Source organism: Amblyraja radiata, chromosome 25, assembly GCF_010909765.2.
Source record: "Amblyraja radiata isolate CabotCenter1 chromosome 25, sAmbRad1.1.pri, whole genome shotgun sequence".
NCBI classification, from domain to species: domain Eukaryota; kingdom Metazoa; phylum Chordata; class Chondrichthyes; order Rajiformes; family Rajidae; genus Amblyraja; species Amblyraja radiata.
The window spans coordinates 17,964,052-17,984,237 of record NC_045980.1 but is presented as its reverse complement, the minus strand read 5'-3'; the positions used below and the strand labels follow the sequence as shown (position 1 = coordinate 17,984,237).

The 20,186-nt window shown below is 45.3% G+C and overlaps 1 protein-coding gene across 2 annotated transcripts in view; it reads right to left on the bottom strand.

The window, feature by feature from the left end:
* Positions 1-7,954: 7,954 nt before the first annotated feature.
* The window catches only part of rasal1 (RAS protein activator like 1), a 140,643-nt gene continuing 128,411 nt past the window's right edge, over positions 7,955-20,186 (bottom strand). For both annotated transcript variants that reach the window (XM_033043341.1, XM_033043342.1), the window contains 4 exons: positions 19,647-19,782; positions 13,807-13,927; positions 9,921-10,000; positions 7,955-8,670 (listed from right to left, as the gene is read on the bottom strand). In XM_033043341.1, the coding sequence (XP_032899232.1) occupies positions 8,522-8,670; positions 9,921-10,000; positions 13,807-13,927; positions 19,647-19,782 (486 nt within the window). In that variant the 3' untranslated portion in view covers positions 7,955-8,521. The remainder of the gene's footprint in view (positions 8,671-9,920; positions 10,001-13,806; positions 13,928-19,646; positions 19,783-20,186) is intronic.

Here is a 20,186-nt window from a genome sequence, read left to right as displayed (position 1 = left end):
GGACAAAAAGGATCGTGACACTCTTCAGATTTAGAGTCTGAAGAAGGGCTCGAACTGGAAACATCACCTATTCCTTTTCTCTAGGGATGCTGCGTGACCCACTTAATTACTCCACCACTTTGTGTCTATCTTTAGTATAAACTAGCATCTGCAGTTCATTCCTACACACTAATTGGATGTAAAGTCCTTTGAACTCCGTCATGAAATGTTCCATGTAAATGCGTCATTTTTCTTATTTCCAGATTGTTTTTGAGGCAACTAAATTAAAATTTAATTTGCCATATTAGGATTTGTTTTTAACATTCTCTGGGCTATGAATCCAGACCTGCAGATAATTAATCTCAAACCCCCTTGTGACCATTTTGTAAAGTTTATGCAATAATAACTAGATTATTCACAATAGAATGTTGTTTGCAACAATACAGATCATAGTGGCCCAGTTGACATATTAAGGTTTTCTGTGTTAATGTGGGTGGAGATTCATTAATATTGAGTAATGTGACAACATCCTCTCCTGCACATATCCTATAAAATGATTTAATTAAAGTCTATGCTCTATCAAAACCATATTTTCTTCAACTGAAATTCAATCTACTAATTTATGTTGCAGCTCTCATTATTTATTAATTTCCTTCTCCTGAAAACTGCTGTCAGTATTGACATTATTCCTTAAAGACAGACTTCAGCGGTTTAACAAATGTTTGGCGATGAGATGATTCATTATTTGCCTCCAGCAATATGTTTCAGACCCAATTCTGAAAGATCACATTGAAATAGCTCATCTGCTTCTCGGTGGATCCATAACAGCTCCACATTCTCCAATCTGCCCAGCCAATTCATCATTTATTTAAACTGTTAAAATGGATATTAAAACAATATGTTAGACAAGAGTCCCCAGGGTCTTTGGGAGATAAATTTGATTGTCCTCATAAACGGGCAAGGGACTGTGATGTACGATTAGCCATCACTCAGTGATTGGAGTGCAGGCAACAATCCAACTTCAAACTACCTGGTCACTTCAATTATTTCAGCATCCAGCAAGTATTAACAAAGGGTGGTGGGTATATTGAACGAGCTGCCAGAAAAAGCAAGGCAGTTACTATAATGACATTTAAAAGACATTTGGACATGTCCACGGATAGTGTGCATTCACTCTATCTAATCCCCCTATGAATATATACACCTCTAACAGATCACCACTCAGATATTAAGTCCTAGCCTGCCCAAATTCGCCCAATAGTTCAGCCCCTCAAGTCCTGCCAACATCTCGTAAATCTTCTCCGCACTGATTCCAGCTTGACAACATCTTTCCTATGTGACCAAAGCTGAACACAATACCCCAAATGTGGCTTCACCAATGTATTTTACAACTGTAACATGACCTCCCAATGTCTATGCTCAATGCCCTGACTGATGTGCCCATGTGCCAAAAGGCCAGTGAGCCAATGCATTATTGACCATCCAATCCACCCGTGATGCCACATTCAAGGAACTATGTACCTGCCTCACCGACGTGTTGGTCAGCATTGGTGATACCGACGTGTTGTTCAGCGCATGCCACACGATGTTCGAATGCTGCAGGGGAACCAATGCATAGCAGCTGTGCTGCCATGCAAGGTTAGCTTGCTGCCACTGTAGTGCAGGGTGTTGCAAGGGTTTAGTGAGTGTTACATGACTGAGGGAACATTTCTGAGCCGGATTATTGAACGTTTTCCCGTCAATATTTCAGTCGACTGCAAACTACAAGCAGTGTTGGCGATGTGTGGTGAAGAGCATCATTTTAGATGGCGAGGACCAGGGTGCGTGGATGCAATTATCCAGTGTTTCTTACTCTTGTGTTGAGTGATTCCCAAGTTCCTGAGACAGTGCATCTCTGCTAAAGAAATCCAAATGCGATCATCAGCTGCCCTGTGAGTTTCACAAGGACCAGTCAGCAAGATGGTTGTGCGGTTGACAACATTTTAATTTTTTCACACGGTCTTTAAGATACCATGATGAAACTGAACAGCACATACAATAATTAATGCTACGCCAAATACACATATTGATTTTGGATAAAAGTCGTCACAGTGAATGAAGGCAGACGGATTTCATTTGAAAACTCTCAGCAAAAAGCTTATTTGGTGCTGTTATAAAACATGTATATAAATAAAAACTGGCAAAAATCACAGTTGTTTCACACAGTCACTCACTGGCACCGTCGTGGACTTGTGTTCATCGCACAAGAGCACTTTATAGAATAAATACAAATGATTATACATTCACAGACTGCAAAATATTAATGCCTTTTTTTAAAAATGTCACATTAAAAGGTTATTCCAATCTGTTTACAATATCAAATTTAAGGCAGCATTGATATACAAGGGGCACTCCATCACTGCAGCATGTATTCAGATAGCATGAATAAACAGACTCTACTTACATACATATAGTAGCATTGCCTTATCTGTAAAATACATAGAACATTTACTCCGATACACACGGGCCTTATCTGTAAAATACATAGAACATTTACTCTGATACATAATGTTATTACTAACAGTAACATGCGTCAATATTCGAAGTGACCTCACAATCTACAGCACATACAGAATATAACAACTGGGTATACTGACCACTGCACAATTGTTGCATTTAAATCACCTCAGCTAAACACAGCAGTCAATGTCCACATATAACCAGAAGCCCACATAACATTGGTGCCACAACAATAATGGCATTAGTGCAAGTAAAATGGCAGTGTCTGCATGGGAGCTTTCTCCTGTGTTAGCCTACGTGGCTTCACCAGGCATTCTCTCCCCCTCAACTCTGCATTGAAAGGGGATCAAACCTGCATGACTGCATGCATCGTTGCATTACTCTGTTCATAAGACTGGCAACAATTAACAATTGCTTCTCCACATTCATGCTTGAATTAAAAATAACCAAGAAGATCACACAACAAGCTTACAAGCAGTAGTTTTTCCCCCCTAGCTGCTTTGATGTCTCAAGTATCCTTAGCACATATTGACTTTGGTAGAAAGTGACTTAATACAAGGTTTGCAGGTGGTGGAGTAATTGACTGAGGTGAATCACACAGGCCAGCCCCTGGTTCAGAGTTTTCAGTGCTGCATTAACTAAATCTCTTGGACTAAACAGAGCTCAGTGGGCATTTGCAAAATGTGGGAGGTGAATGCAAGCGGCAATGGGTTCCTGCAATGTGCTGCCAGGGGTGATGGTTGGTGGTGGAGGCATATATGACAGTGGTATTTAAGAAGGTTTTAGATGGGCACATGGATATGCAGGGAATGGTCATAAGGTTATGTGATAGGAGCAGAATTAGGCCATTTGGCCCATCGTCTACTCTGCCATTCAATCATGGCTGATCTATCTCTTCTTCCTAACCCCATTCTCCTGCCTTCTCCTCACCACCCTTGACACCTGTACTAATAAATAATCTATCTATCTTAGTTTAGTTTAGAGATACAGTGCGGAAACACGCACTTCGGCCCAGAGTCCGCACCACCCAGGGATCTCCACACATAAACGCTCTCCCATACACAGTAGGGACAATTTTACACTTAGACCAACCCAATTAACCTGCAAACCTGTACGTCTTTGGAGTGTGGGAGGAAACCGAAGATCTCGGTGAAAACCCACGCGGTCACGGGGAGAATGTACAAACACCGTACAGACAGCACCCATAGTCGGGATCGAACGCAGGTCTCCAGCGTTGAAAGCACTACAAGGCAGCAGCTCTACAACTGCGCCACCATGCCGCCCTAGATCTCTGCCTTAAATGGAGGGAACCATACTCAGCATGGACATCGCATCCATGTGCTGTACTGTTCTGTGTGTAATTGGGAGAACTATTGCTGTTTAAACTTGTGTTCTATGAGTTATTTAATCAGTTGTGGTGTGACTTAATTCTGATGGCACAAAGATGTTGAGAAGATAAATACAAAGATTTGATGGTGGCCTTGGCAACCCCTCCTCACCAATCACTCCCCCTTCCCGCGTTATAGAATCAAATGAATTCCAAGTTTTGATTGAAATGCTTTAAATTTGCCTAAACCTCCAATAACAAGTTTAACCCCCCTTGGCTTCAAATGTTTACAAATAACTTCCTTCCTAACTCTGATTATTAGTAGGAAGAATCTTAGAAAATTCCAGCATTGTAAATAGTCGGTTTGGTTGGATAAAGTGGTTAATTTCAACACGAGGCTGTAAATCAACTGATCTTTCAATACAAAATGTATACAAAATCATGAGAGGAAAAGATCGAGTAGAGTATTTTACCCAGAGTAGGGGAATCGAGGACCAGAGGACATAGGTTCAAGATGAAGGGGAAAAGATTTAATAGGAATCCGAGGGGTAACGTTTTCACACAGTGTGTGGAACAAGCTGCCAGAGGAGGTAGTTGAGGCTGGGACTATCCCATCGTTTAAGAAACAGTTGGACAGGTACATGGATAGGACAGGTTTGGACATTGTTGGCCGGTGTGGGCGAGTTGGGCCGAAGGGCCTGTTTCCACACTGTATTAATCTATGACTATCTATGACTAACATCGCCAACTATTCAATATGTCATTAACATTTATGATTGAGTTTTGGCTTTAGGATTGCTAAATAACATTCCCGTTTGACAAACAAAACTGTTCCGAAATCCACGCAAATCCTGTATGGTGAAAGGGAGATATCTAGGTAGATGTAAACATTACATTTTATTCAGTCATCTGTTTATGTATTTAAGGGAAGTGTAATAAAATGCAGCAAATAACAAAGTTCTGGAGGAACTCAATGGGTCAGGCAGCATCTTTGAAGGGGAATGCAAAGACTATGTTTCAGGTCAGGACGCTTCTTCAGACTTCAGATGGGTCTGCAGTCTGAAGAGGCATCCCGACACGAAATGTCACCTGCCCAATCCCTCCCCAGATGCTTCCTGACCTGCTGAGTTTCCCCAGCACTTTGTTTTTTTTGTTCAAGATTCCAGCTTCTGCAGTTTCTTGTGTCTATAATAAAATGCAGATGGTTTTGTGTGCAAACTGACCTTTAACATGCAGTCATTTGTTGACATGATTTTGCAATCAATGCAAAAGCTTCCTAAGTATCGAATTAATGGATTTTTTTTAAAACCGGTTTGTGGTCAGTGAGAAGCAGTAGAAGTAATTTAAATTGTTTTTGAGGTCAAATCTGATGTATTACATTAATATTGTGGTAAGAAAATCATGAAGTGCTGGAGTAACTCAGCGGGCCAGGCAACATCCCCGGAGGACGTGGATAGGTGACGTTTAGAGTCGGGACCCTTCTTCAGAGTACTCCAGCACTTAAAAAAAAAAAACAGCATCTGCAGTTCCCTGTGTCTACATTAATATTGTGGTTGTTATAAAAAATGAAATTAGCCATCCTTTTTATTTGATGGAATATTAATTATTTCTAAGGTACACAAAATTGCTGGGGAAACTCAGCGGGTGCAGCAGCATCTATGGAGCGAAGGAAATAGGCGACGTTTCGGGCCGAAACCCTTCTTCAGACTGATAGGGGGTGGGGAAAGAAAGAAGGACAAAGGGAGGAGGAGGAGGAGCCCGAGGGCGGGCGGATGGGAGGGTGGGAGGAGACAGCTAGAGGGTGAAGGAAGGGGAGGAGACAGCACGGGCTAGCCAAATTGGGAGAATTCAATGTTGATGCCATAGGGACGCAAGGACCCCAGACGGAATATGAGGTGCTGTTCCTCCAATTTCCGCTGTTGCTCACTCTGGCAATGGAGGAGACCCAGGACAGAGAGGTCGGATTGGGAATGGGAGGGGGAGTTGAAGTGCTGAGCCACCGGGAGGTCAGGTAGGTTATTGCGGACTGAGCGGAGGTGTTCGGCGAAACGGTCGCCCAACCTACGCTTGGTCTCACCGATGTAAATCAGCTGACATCTAGAGCAGCGGATGCAGTAGATGAGGTTGGAGGAGATACAGGTGAACCTTTGTCGCACCTGGAACGACTGCTTGGGACCTTGAATGGAGTCGAGGGGGGAGGTGAAGGGACAGGTGTTGCATTTCTTGCGGTTGCAACGGAAAGTGCCCGGGGAGGGGGTGGTGCGGGAGGGAAGGGAAGAATTGACGAGGGAGTTGCGGAGGGAGCGGTCTTTGCGGAAGGCAGACATGGGGGGAGATGGGAAGATGTGGCGAGTGGTGGGGTCACGTTGGAGGTGGCGGAAATGGCGGAGGATTATGTGTTGTATTTGCCGGCTGGTGGGGTGAAAGGTGAGGACCAGAGGGACTCTGCCCTTGTTGCGTGTGCGGGGATGGGGAGAGAGAGCAGTGTTACGGGGTATGGATGAGACCCTGGTGTGAGCCTCATCTATGGTGGCGGAGGGGAATCCCCGTTCCCTGAAGAACGAGGACATTTCCGATGCCCTGGTATGAAATGTCTCATCCTGGGAACAGATGCGGCGTAGGCGGAGGAATTGGGAGTAGGGGATGGAGTCTTTACAGGGGGCAGGGTGGGAAGACGTGTAGTCCAGATAGCCATGTGAGTCAGTGGGTTTATAATGTATGTCGGTCAGGAGTCTGTCCCCTGCGATGGAGATGGTGAGGTCAAGGAATGGTAGGGAAGTGTCTGAAATCGTCCAGGTGTATTGGAGTGCCGGATGGAAGTTGGTGGTGAAGTGGATGAAGTCAGTCAGTTGTGTGTGGGTGCAGGAGGTGGCACCAAAGCAGTCGTCAATGTAGCGGAGGTAGAGGTCGGGGATGGGGCCCTGGTACGTCTCGAACAAGGATTGTTCAACGTACCCGACAAAGAGGCAGGCGTAGCTGGGGCCCATGCGTGTGCCCATAGCTACGCCTTGTGTTTGGAGGAAATGGGAGGAGTCAAATGTAAAGTTATTGAGGGTGAGGACCAACTCCGCTAAGCGGAGGAGAGTGTCAGTGGCTGGGTATAGGGTTAACTGCAATTATTTCTAAACTGCCTGACCCGCACTGTATATGATGTGCCCTGTATACTGTACCAAGAGGATTACAGGTCAGTGTGGCTGAGAACTTTGATCAATCCATACGCTGTCTGTAGTTTCAAAAGTAGACTCAATGATAAATCTGCAGAGCAGGTTTATATAATACATAAATCATTGCAGAGTAAAACCACGGATTTTTGATCTTGATCCACAACATCTGTGAAACTCAGACAGGTTAACTGCAATAATAACCTCCTGACAAAGGAAGCACATGGATTTACAGCTCATGTGGAGCAAAAACTCTTGCCAGCAATCCCCCCTCTCCGTTCCTCCCCTCTGTCTTTACATTTCCCCCCTCTCTTCTCCTTATCTCACACCTTTTTGTTTCCTTTTCATCTCCAACCTGTGTCACTTACTCCACTCATCTGCCAGTCAAACTCTCCCCTCACTTGTATCCAGCTATCACTTGTCCAGCTTGGTCCCAGCCCCACCCTCCCTCCCTTTCCAGCTCCCCCCTCCCCCCCTCACCACCTATTCCAAACAGTCTGAAGAAGGATCTGACCCAAAATGTAGCGTACGTTTCACGTGGCTCTGGGCCTGTGCTCGCTGGAGTTTAGGATAAGGGGAGATCTCATTGATACCTACCGGATAATGAAAGGCCGAGATAGGGTGGATGTGGGAAGGACTTTGCCAGTCGTGGGAGTGCATTGAACCAGAGGGCACAGCCTCAGAATAAAAGGACGTACCTTTAGAATGGAGATGAGAAATTTCTTCAGCCAGAGGGTGGTGAATCTGTGGAATTCATTGCCACAGACGTCTGTGGAGGCCAAGTCATTGGGTATTTTTAAAGTGGATATTGATAGGTTCTTAATTAGCAAGGGCATCAAAGGTTATGGGGAGAAGGCAGGAGAATGGGGTTGAGAAGGAAAGATAGATCAGCCATGATTTAATGTCGAGTAGATTCGATGGGCCAGACCAGATAACCTAATCCTGCTCCTATATCTTATGGTCTTCCCATCCACAGATGCTGCCTAACCCGTTAGGTTCCTCCAGCACTTGTGTTTTGCTCAATATTCCAGCAGCAGCAATTCCTTGTGTCACCAGTATCACAGCTTCTCTGAACCAGTTTACAGCAGTCCAGAGGTATGTTAAGCTGATGCTTGGGGCCTATGGCTGGCCAACTTCACACACACTTGATTACTTTGAATCACTATGCTAAGATGAATTGTTGATTTCCTGTGGTACAGTGGCATGCTACCAAGAAGGACATCTTTACAAATGAGTAAATGGGACAGGTTTTAGAATACAGTACTGGCTCAGGGGCTAAAAACCTCAGTGTCCTTACATTAATAATGGTTTAAATCTCCTTTTTTACTTTAAATGGCAACTCACCCCAGTGTTGCCATGGATATGGGTTATTTGTGATAATGATGCAGCTTCTTCCCCAGATGGGCATCATTTTCTGGCCTCTGTATCTATGTGTTGCAAATGGCAATGAGGCAAATTATGTACTTTGTTCTTGTTTAAAGCCACAGACCCAATTGTTGCATGCTGTGCACAGAGCATTCACTGATGGGTCTCATGGCCGGTGGCAACAAGTTACTCAGGGAACGGACAGTTCGTTGGCTTGCTTCTCCTTCTCCCTGCTTTCAAATGCTTGGTGGGCATGTTCGAGGTCTCGTACCACTTCCAGAAGCCTGGTGACGGCTGCCGTTTGTTGGTCGTGCAAAGAACGACTCTTCTCCACCCCTGCTGCTTGGGACAGGTTTTGGTTTGGTCAGTTTTGAGGTTCGGAAGCAACCCAATGCAATCCAACCAAACCCAACCCAACCCAACACACCCAACCCAAACCCACCCAACCCAACCCAACACACCCAATCCATGACCACACAACACACCAAGCCCAAACCCACCCAACGCAACATACCAAACCCAAACCCACTCAACCCAACACACCCAGCCCAAATGCAGCCATCCCAAACGCAGTCATCCCAAACCCAGCCAGCCCAAACCCAGCCAGCCCAAACCCAGCCATCCCAAACCCAGCCATCCCAAACCCAGCCATCCCAAACCCACCCAACCTAAACCCACCCAACCCAAACCCACCCAGCCCAAACCCACCCAGCCCAAACCCACCCAAACCAAACCTATCCAACCCCCACGCAACCCAACACCACACACATAACCCAACCCAATCCGACCCAACCTAATCCAACCCAACCTAATCCAACCCAACCTCACAAAACCAAACTCAACCCAGCCAACCCAACCCATACAACCCTTACCAAACCGATCGCAACTCAGCCAACCTAACCAATACAATCCAATCCAACCCTATCTACCCCAACCCAACACACCTAACCCAACCCATCCACATGGGGGCAGATATGATTGTAGCTATTAAGTAGCCTTTGGATAGGCACATGGATATGGATAGGCACATGGATATGGATAGGCACATGGATATGCAGGGAATGGAGGGATAGGCACATGGATATGCAGGGAATGGAGGGATCGTTTACAAGCAGAGATTAGTTTAACTTGGCATCATGTTCGGCACAGATATTGTTGGCCAAAGGGCCTGTTCCTGTGCTGTACTGTTCTATTTTCTCACAAATTAAACTCAATCAGTGAGGTAGTTTGTGCCTACTGTCATGCATCTGAAGTTGAACCCAGAACTTTATGGGAAATTGGATTTTCAACTTCTTATGACAATCGAAAAGTTAACTATAACTTAAAAAAAATAATTTAAATGACACTTGGATGGGTAGATGGAAATGATTTAGAGGGATATAGGTTAAATGCAGGCAGGTGGGACCAGCTCAAAATGCAAACTTGGTCGGCATGGACAGATGGCCTATTGCTGTGTTTTATAGTTATGTCACTCTATCAATGAAAAATGTGTTCAAACTGGTGCTCCTAACACATTATACATCTTATAACGTTCTAGAAAACGCCCATTTGTTTCAATACATGCGTCTACTGGGCATGAGTTTGCTCACCTGCGTTAGTTCCATCCGTGTCCACTCTCTCCTCCTGCTCCGTCAACGAGCCTGTGTCTAGAGGCTCAAAGTATTTCTTTCTAAAACAGAAAACAAAGTCTTCCAATATGAGCATATTATAATTTTAAAATTGTGAAGTGCTATCATTTTAGTTTAATTTTGAAATCATATCCCACTGATATCGAATTTTGTCTCGTGCAATTCATTAATTACTAGTTAAGGGCCTGTCCCACTTAGGCTATTTTTTGGGCGACTACAGATGACTAGGCTGTCGCCACATGGTCGCCAGGGTGTCGCCTGTATGGTCGTGAGTCGTCTGCTCAGTCGCCCAAAGAGTCGTAGCTTCTTTCTGGTTGCCGCTGGATTTTCATAATGTTGAAAATTTTCTGAGACAGTCGGCGACAGCGTAGCTTGACTTCTCCTGATGTTCGTGCTGTCGTAGGTTATCGCCAGGTTAACGTAGGTTATCACCAGGTTAACGTAGGTTATCGCCAGGTGACATAAGATGTCGCCGGTGCTGACTTCATTTTTTTTTTTGTTGTTAAAGTAATGATTCTATTTCAAATTTTACATCGAAGGGGGGGGGGTCCAGTCCCCGTTTTTTCGGCGACCTGCTACGACTATGACAGTCGCCGGCAGTCGCCTAAAAATAGCCTAAGTGGGACTGGCCCATTACACTCCAATTCCTGTTTGTTAGAACATTCAACTAAAAAAATAAATAAATGTAATCTATGAATAGACAGCACTATTTATATCTTGTGAACGTGGTTGACATGTTACGTTATTTTTCAAAGAGTATATTCATAGAGTAATACTGCACAGAAACAGGCACTTTGGCCCAACATGTCCATATCATCCGCGATGTCCCATCTGGATTAGTCCAAGTTGCCTACAAGTATATTTTCACCACACATCTATGTCAATGTAAGTTCTGGATTTGCCACTTTTTAATAAAGATTGCAACACCTTGACTTCAAACCATTCCCTACCACAAACTACTGAACATTGCATTATATAGATTATTGTTAGGTAAACTATTTTTTTTAAAACCCACAAAGTTCTGGAGTAAACTGGCAGGTCAGGCAGTATCTTGGAGAACATGAATAGGTGACGTTTCTGGTTGGATCCCTTCTTCAGACTTCTAACCTGAAACCTTACCCATCCAGAGATGCTGCCTGACCTGCCGAGTTGCTCCAGCTCCACGTTTGTGTCCTTTTTGTAAACCAGCAATTCCTTGTGTGTCGACTTGTTTCATATACCAGTTTTACCTCATATTGTGAATGCATAATTTTGAGGGAGGAAATTTACAACTATTTAAATTAAGTTCCACTTAGAATCATAGAGTCATACAGCACATAAACACTCGCTTCGGCTCAACTTGCTCATGCTGAGCATGATAGTCCCACCTGCCCACATTTGGCCCATATCCCTCTAAACCTTTCCTATCCATTTACCTGTCCAATTGACTTTTAAATGTTGTTATGGTACCTGCCTCAATGACCTCCACTGGCAGTTTGTTCCACCCTTTGTGTGGAAAATATGTCCTTCAGGTTCCTATTAAATCATCCCCTCACCTTAAACCTATGTCCTCTGGTTCATGATATCCCTACTCTGGTTAAAATACTCTGTGTATTCACCTTATCTATTCCCTTCATGATTTGATGCACCTGTACATTATCATTCCTCATCCTCCAGTGCTCCAAGGAATAGTCCATGCCTGCTCAACGTTGCCATTTGTTATAGTGAGTAACTTAATAGGTCACGCTTCAACAGGCTGCTTCATATACAATGGTTGGTGTAGCACTGCCCTCTAGTGGCACAATGTATGGTTTCAATACCCTGCTGTTCCTGGAAACTTTTTGATATCTAATTGATCAACATTTTACTGAGCCAATCTTACCCTTGTTCATTAATTCACGTTGTGGGAGAAATTAATCGAGTTGATTATAATATATATTTTTTATTTCCTGTACTTTACCCCAACATGGAAATACTGATTTAGTTTAGAAATACAGCATGGAAACAGGCCCTTCAGCCCACCGAGCCCATGCCGACCATTGATCACCCATCCACACTATCCTACATTCACATCCACTCCCTACACATTAGCGCCAATTTACAGAGGCCAATTAACCTACAAGCCCGCACGTCTTTGTGATGTACAGAGCACCCGCAGGAAACCCACGTTGTCACAGGGAGAACTTGCAAACTTCACACAGGCAGCACCTGAAGTCAGGATCGAAGCCAGTCTCTGGGGCTGTGAGGCAGCAGCTCTACCAGCTGCGTCATTGGGCCATCCATTGCGCTACGCTCTGGTGAACCCAGATTAGAAGTATCAACGCAATCAGTCTGAATAAGGATCCCAAGCCTGCCCATTCCCTCCATAGATCATAGAACATAGATCATGGATCGGAGAAAAGTGCAGCACAGGAACTGGCCTGAATCTGAAGAAGGTTCCCGACCCAAAACCGAGTCATGTTCTCCAGGGATGCTGCCTGACCCGGTGAGTTACTCTAGCACTTCGTTGTTTTGCTTGGAAATATTATGCCTCCCCTCCACCCTGCACTTCCCACAGCCTGCAAGAGTCAGAAAGTTAGGCATTCCCCAAAAGAGCCATAAATCCCAAACATTATTGAGTGAGCTCTGTTGCTGGATCTGTCATGGAGTTGTGGCTGGAGTGAAAATGAGTCGCAGCTCCCCTTCACTTATACAGTCTCTGACTGTAAAGCTCGTACCACCCTAACCCAGTGTGAAATACCGTGAAGAAAGGCAGAAAGTGTTGGAGGAACTCGGCATCTGTGGAGGGAAAGGACAGGTGACGTTTCAGGTCGGGACAATTCAAAAGTTACTAAATGTTGCACCCTTTATCCTTTATCTCAGTTCAGTTCAGTTTAGTTTATTGTCACATGTACCGAGGTACAGTGAAAAGCTATTGTTGCGTGCTATCCAGTCAGTACATGATTAGAATCAAGACATTCACAGTATATAGAGCCATGATAACGGAATAACGTTTAGTGCAAGGTAAAACCTGTAAAGTCCGAACAAAGATATCCAAGAGTCCCTATGAGGGAGATAGATAGAAGTTCAAGACTGCTCTCTGGTTGTGAAGGGTGGTTCAGTTGCCTGATAACAGCTGGGAAGAAATGTGCACTGGGCACTGTGGACATTTTTATTGTATTCATGTACAGTCTTTTCTTTGATTGGATGGCATGCAAACAAAAGCCGTGGTACGTGATGAATAATAACTAAACGAAAGGGTCCTTTTAAATTAACCCACATTATATATTGATTTTTACTATAAACATAAATATTGTGAAAGTTGTGTGAACATTTAACTATAAAGGCATGTGATATAATACCGTAAGACAAAGGAGTAGAATTAGGCCATTTGGCCCATCGAATCTGCTCCATCATTCAATCATGGCTGATCTAGCTTTCCCTCTCAACCCCATTCTCCTGCCTTCTCCCCGTAACCTTTGACGCCCTTACTAATAAAGAGCTTATCAATCTCTGTTTTAAAAATACCCAATAACATGGCCTCCACAGCCGTCTGTGGCAATGGATTCCACAGATTCACCACCCTCTGGCTAAGGAAATTCCTCCTCATCTCCTTTCTACAGGCATGTCCTTTTATTCTGAGGTTATGCCCTCTGGTCCGAGACTCTCCCACTACTAGAAACATCCTCTCAGCATCCTATGCCTTTGATTATCCGGTAGATTCCCCCCTAAACTCCAGACCCAGATCCATGAAACACTGCTTACACATTACATTGTGTACCACACTAATATTGACTTTAAAAAGGGAGCGTGTAGGACTCTTCCGTCCCGTTACCATGTACGAGGGCTGAGATGCTGCCAGCGCGTCGGGGCCGTGGCAACTACTTACTTCAGCTTCTCTCTGCCTTGCAGCAGCTGCTTGTAGATGGTCTGAGCCTCAACGTCAGGGTCGAGGGGGTCACTCCAGTCCCCCAGGGTCACGGCGGAGTGTGTCCGGCTGCACCCCTGCACTGTTAAACAAATAGAACGCATTCAAGAACAGAACCTTATCCTCACCTTATATCTTCAAGGTCAGACTGGGATTGTTTTCTCTGGGTCATTAGAGGCTGAGGGGACACCTGATAGTAGTTTATAACATTATTAGAGGCATAGACAGGGTAGGCGGTCAGAATGTTTTTCTCAGGGTGGAAATGTCAAATACTAGAGGGTATAGCTTCAAGATTAGAGAGGAAAGTTTAAAGAAGTGAGTGCAACAGAGGGTGGTGGGTGCCTGGAATGAGCTGCCAGGGATGACGGTGGAGGCAGATACAATAGTGGCATTTAAGAGGCTTTTGGATAGGCACATGGATATGCAGGGAATGGAGAGAAGTGGATCATGTGTAGGCAGAGGATTTTAGTTTATCTTAGCATCATGTTTGGTACAGACAATGTGGGCTGAAGGGCCTGTTCCTATGCTGCACTATTCTATGTCTGCATTTAAATTGAAAGTTGCAGGATGGCATATTCAAGGTCGGCTACAGGAGGAAGAGGTGTCCCTGGGGGCATTAACGACGGGAGCCGGTTCTCCGGCTCTGTGAGGCAGTGGCTCCAGTTAGGACTGAACCTCTACCTGCTTGCCCATTGCGTCACCACCAAACCAAAACAGGGACACAAGATTATCCCAGCTAAAACATATTTCCAAATTCAATGCAGATGCACCAGCCATTTTACTTCGGAGTCACGTGAGTGACTACGTGAAGTACCCGCTCAGTGCGCAGGCGCGGCATTAACGCCAGCAGTGCAACAGCGGCTGCAGCGGGAGCTAGGCGCTCCCGCTACAGAATGAAACGGACCGTCAGGTGAGTACCCTGAGGTCGGGTTTCTTTTACAGGGGAGCCTTTTTCTGCTTGTGTTTTACAGGCAGAGAAAAAGGCTCTGGAACAAAACTGTCCCCCGTTCGAGGAGGAACGTTTTCCATCGGGGAGGGGGGCAGCAACAGGCGGTAGGAGCGACCCAGTGTTCCACTATTCCCCGACACCGTGCCGAGCCCAGCCCGCTAGTACCTGAGCAGCGGGCTGGATGCATAGCCACCCGAAGAGGCATCCGGCAGGTGTTCCCGAATTCGGACGGGACGTCTCTCCACCCGCACGGGGGGAGAGAGAGCCGCCTGAGCCGCTGGAGCAGCTCACGGAGCAGGTGCCTGCGAGACGCGTTGCTTGAGGGGCGCTCTCGCTACTACAAGGCACAAAAGCTCTAGAAGAAGGCGGTAGGAACAATTACCGGGCGCTCCGCTTTCCCCATCACCGCGCCGAGCCCAGTCCCGCTAGTGCCTGAGCTGCGGGCTGGATGTTCAGCCATCCCAAGAGGCATCCGGCCGGTGGCTTCCGACTTGTCGGAGGGGACGTCTCTCCACCCGCAGGGAGAGAGACAGCCGCCTGAGCCGCTGGAGCGGCTCCTGGAGCAGGAGCTCCTGCGAGACACGCTACGTGAGGGGCAGTCTCGCTGGGGGTTCAGGCATACCCTCCACAGTGCCTAGGCACTGCCCATCGCTTCCTCCTTATTGTGGTTAGCTTTGGGGTGACCAGTGGCTGGGCTGGTCATGAAGAGGGGTCGCTGGCTGAACAACATCGGGAGTATGCTAGAGGTACAGGATCAGGAAGAGCTGCTGGGTGTGGCCGCTATGTGGCTCCACCACTAGCGAGATGGCTTTTCAGTCTCAACTGATGGCCAGCTTACTACTTGTTCTTTCAAAAATCTCCAAGACAGGTAGTCATGAGGCGTTGGATTTCATCACGCTTCCCCTAAATTGCATTTACTCAAAGTGGCCACCCCATTGAGGGTACATTGAGCATCGCTTTTAAAAAAAAAAATAAAAGCTAAAAATCAAAAAATGAATTTGATATCCCTGACGTCGGCTATCATTTTCGCATGCTCTTCCAGAGGGTCACGGTAGTATGGCAAAACACCTGACCTACTGTTCGCAGTGCTCCGCAACTTCTCAGGAAGTTATAAAACCTGCCCTCAACTCAAATTTTTTTACAGGACTGTGAGAACGCCGACCTCACAACCACAGATCCTGCTGTCTGGCTAAGTTACCAAACCAAGCCTAAAAAACTGGACGAAGTGTCCAAAATATCGGCGCAAGAGGGCAGGGCCTGGAATGAGCACCACACGTAAACCAGTCAGCAGTACCTCTAACGCGTCCACCAGGAGGGTCCACCTCATGGTACTGGTGAAAGCTCGGGGCCTGCATGCCTCCCGTAAGCCGTTCAGGCCAGGCCCCAGAGCAGGCCCCATGGAAAATGCGCCACCCCCCAACACCACCACCACGTCAGACAACGTGCAAGACTCGTTGGACCAGCAGGAAACAGAAGAATACCCATAACCATGGTGGTAGGTGGGTCTGGTTCCTACCAACGTATAGAAAAAAGGGGCTTAATACTAACAGGGGGGAGATTACACCTGTTTTAAGAAGCGAGAGTCTATCACAAGTGATCAGTATATACTCAATGGCTTTAGTGGATACAAAATAAATTTCATACTAGAAAAATTGCCACCAGTTCAACATTTACCCCAGAGGGTATTTCCCTCTCCATTAAAGAAACAAGAGGGACAAGCTGTACTGGTGAGACTAATTTGGAATTCGTATCATATATTCGTCACTAAACCCAAAAAGATGGTGGATGTCGCATCATCATTGACTTAACTTCACTAAATATGTTTGTTAAGTATATACATTTCAAAATGGAAACGGTTGTTACTGCCAAACAACTAATTTCCAAAGGATACTTCATGGCAAGCATTGATCTTAAAGATGTTTACTATTTAGTACCATTCACAAGGATCATCGCAGATACCTGAAATTTACCTGGATGGGGTAGCTATGGCAATGGGAAATAGGCAAGACCATGGAATTGACTATGTTAGCTGTATCAGCTACCAAACAGTTATTCGAAACCCTGGGATTGTCTTACATCCAGATAAATCTAAGTTGAAGCCATCCACAATCATGCACAACTTGGGCTTCACAATTAATTCAGGCTACGTGACTGTAACTTTGCCAAGAGACAAAACAGTTGAATTGGCACAATCATGCAACAATTTAATGGTCCACGTACTCCCAACTATTCGACAAGTAACAGAGTAATTGGGAATATGGTAGCAGCATTTCTGGCTACACAATTCAGACCTTTGCACTGTCAAAACTTACAAAGAGCAAAGGTACAGGCACCAGAACGACATACAGGTCATTATGATTGTGTCATTGAAGTCACCCACTGAAGCAATATCATAACTACAGTGGTGGGCAAAAAATGTTTGGCATAAATTTACGGTTTAAAAGCATATGCACAAATATGCATCACTTGCATGTACGGACACAAATAGATAACACTACGGTGGTGGCCTACGTTAACCATATGGGCGGCATAAAATCGGTATCATGCGACAAGTTGGTCAACACAATTTGGCAATGGTGTGTCGAAAGACATATTTGGCTATCAGTAACTTACCTGCCAGGTAAGCTAAATACAGTGGCAGACACCAGGTCACGTAAATTTAATGACAATGGATGTTAAACCCCAAATAATTTGCAAAAGTTATCATGCAATATGGCACGCCAGATATCGATTTATTTGCATCAAGGCTAAATCACCAGATACCTATGTATGTCGCTTGGGAACCAGACCCTGAGGCAGCAGCGGTAGATGCGTTCGCGCTGGATTGGGGAAATTCTTCTTCTATGCAGTTCCTCCCTGCTGCCTCATCAGTTGGGGACTACGCACAATACAAATGGACTCTGCTTCAGGTATTTTGATAGTACCCGACTGGCCTACACAGCCATGGTTCCCAAAACTCCATGACATGGTTGTTGAAACTCCGATGGTATCCCCAGTGACCCAGAGTTATTTACACCCAGTGTCGGGCACAAGCCACCCGTGCCATGAAAATCAAACTCCTGGGTTGCAGATTCTGAACCACTCCTGGGACTGGGATTATCAGAACAAACCATCGACACCATGTCAGCATCCCTTCGAACATCCACTAAAAAACAGCACTTGTCCAGCATCAAGAAATGGGAGAAGTACTGCTTGGATAAAGGGACCACCTACTCAACCGTTACAGTTACCAACGTACTGGAATTCCTGGCGAACCTTCACCACGATGAAGGACTCAGCTACAGAGCCATCAACACGGCTAGAAGTGCCATGCCTGTCTGTTTAAAACCAGCTCCAGGACAACAGGCCATGGGGTCCCACCCGCTGGTGGTCAAACTAATGAAGGGTATTTACAACTCTAACCCCCTAGACCAAGGTACACCCATACATGGGATGTCAGTGTGGTCCTGACATACCTCAGGGGATGACCACCAGCCAGACCCCTTAACCTGGAACAATCTATGCTCAAAACACGCATGTTGATGGCACTTGTATCTGCACAGAGGGTCCAGTCACTACACCTATTGCGACTGGACAACTTGATCACAGCTCCAGACCAGATCTGTCGTTATCCAGCGACTGATCAAACAGAGCAGACCAGGAACACCTAATCCAGTCGTGGAATTCCAGGCTTACCCACCAGAACCACGGTTATGTGCCATGACCCACCTACTATCCTACATAGACACAACCAAAATATTTGAGGGAGATGAAAAGCCTTGTGGGTCAGTCATAAAAAACCTTATGGTCGGGTGACAAGCCAAACCATTGCGAGATGGCTCAAGCAGGTGCTAAAAACTGCTGGGATAAAACACTAACATGTACAAATTTTATTCCACCAGGGCAGCATCCACGTCGAAGGCTAAAAGAATGGACATGCCTATAGACCACATCCTGGCTACAGCAGGATGGTGGGGGGGGGGGGGGGAAAGACCATTCAGAAATTTTATAATAAGCCGTTGGCAAAACCTGTTCTATTTGCAGCAAAGATTTACGGACTGCAAATATTTAATTTAAGCCCAGGGGAGCAATTTAATTATTTGTTGTTATTGTTAAAAAATACCATTGTGTTTTTCTACAAACAGATTCTTTGGTTGATTACGATAACACTTCCTCCCTCAAGAACTTCGGCAGTGAGTGAAATAAAACTGTTACACGGTTTGAAATCACAGAGCTTTGAAGTCTTCATGTAGTCACTCACGTGACTCCGAAGTAAAATAGTAAGATTAAACGAGAATTTACCAGTTTGAAGTTTGATCTGTATTTTATGAGGAGTTACGATGAGGGATTACGTGCCCTCCGCTCCCACCCTCATTATATGGATCAAACTAATAAACTGATGTCTCCTTGTCTTTACTATGTTTACTTCAAATAACTGTGTCTATCTGTGATTCCACACCGCTGCTTGGAAGTATGCCGCGCCTGCGCACTGAGTGGGTTCTTCACGTAATCCCTCATCGTAACTCCTCATAAAATACAGATCAAACTTCAAACTGGTAAGTTCTCATTTAATCTTACTATTTTAGTGTATTACAATATGCAATTCATACAGGATATATTGAGATAATTTAGTGATGAAAAAAGTATGAGAAAATCCCGAATGCTTTTCTAAATGATTCAACATTGAGAAACATTAAATCTCCCAAAGTTCAAAAATGTGTTTAGGTGATTGATTTAATGGGATTTTTTCTGAATCTGGTCACGTTTTCACTCAGGTGATTATCTTTCTCTTGACTGACACTGCCTTCCTACATTTATTTTAAAGCGGGGAGGGAGAGGGGGAGGGGGAGGGGTAGGGGGGTTGCAGGCGTACCGGTCCTTTCTGTGTGCAGACAACATGTCCACCGGTTACTTCTATAAGAACCTGGATGGAAGGAAGGAAGCATATGTTGATTGTAGAGACTGGCTTTCCTGATAGCCGATAGCCACTGATTCAGTTCATTCACGTTCTAGAAGAGATAATGTGCAAGTTCAGTAGTAAGCATTCAAAAGACTTGGCAATTTCCTTATGTCAATCAGGCAGCAATTTAAAAACAATGGTTTCAGCTTGTGGGATTGCCCATGTCTAATGAAAACCATCTCATTGAGCAGCAGTTCAGTGCCATGTTGACACAAAGCTTGATTAAGTCAAGAGTCAAGAATTAGACCCAAGAATCAAGAACCAAGACCCAAGACTCAATACTCAAGACTCTAATGGGCCTGTCCCACTTAGGCGACTTTTTAGGCGAGTGCAGGAGACTCTGCGCTCGCCACAAGGTCGCCACATGTTCGCTGGTGAGTCTCCTTCATGGTCGCGAGGAGTTCCCGCATTCTGGGAACTAGTCGCGGCCTCAGTATGGTCGCCGCAAATTTT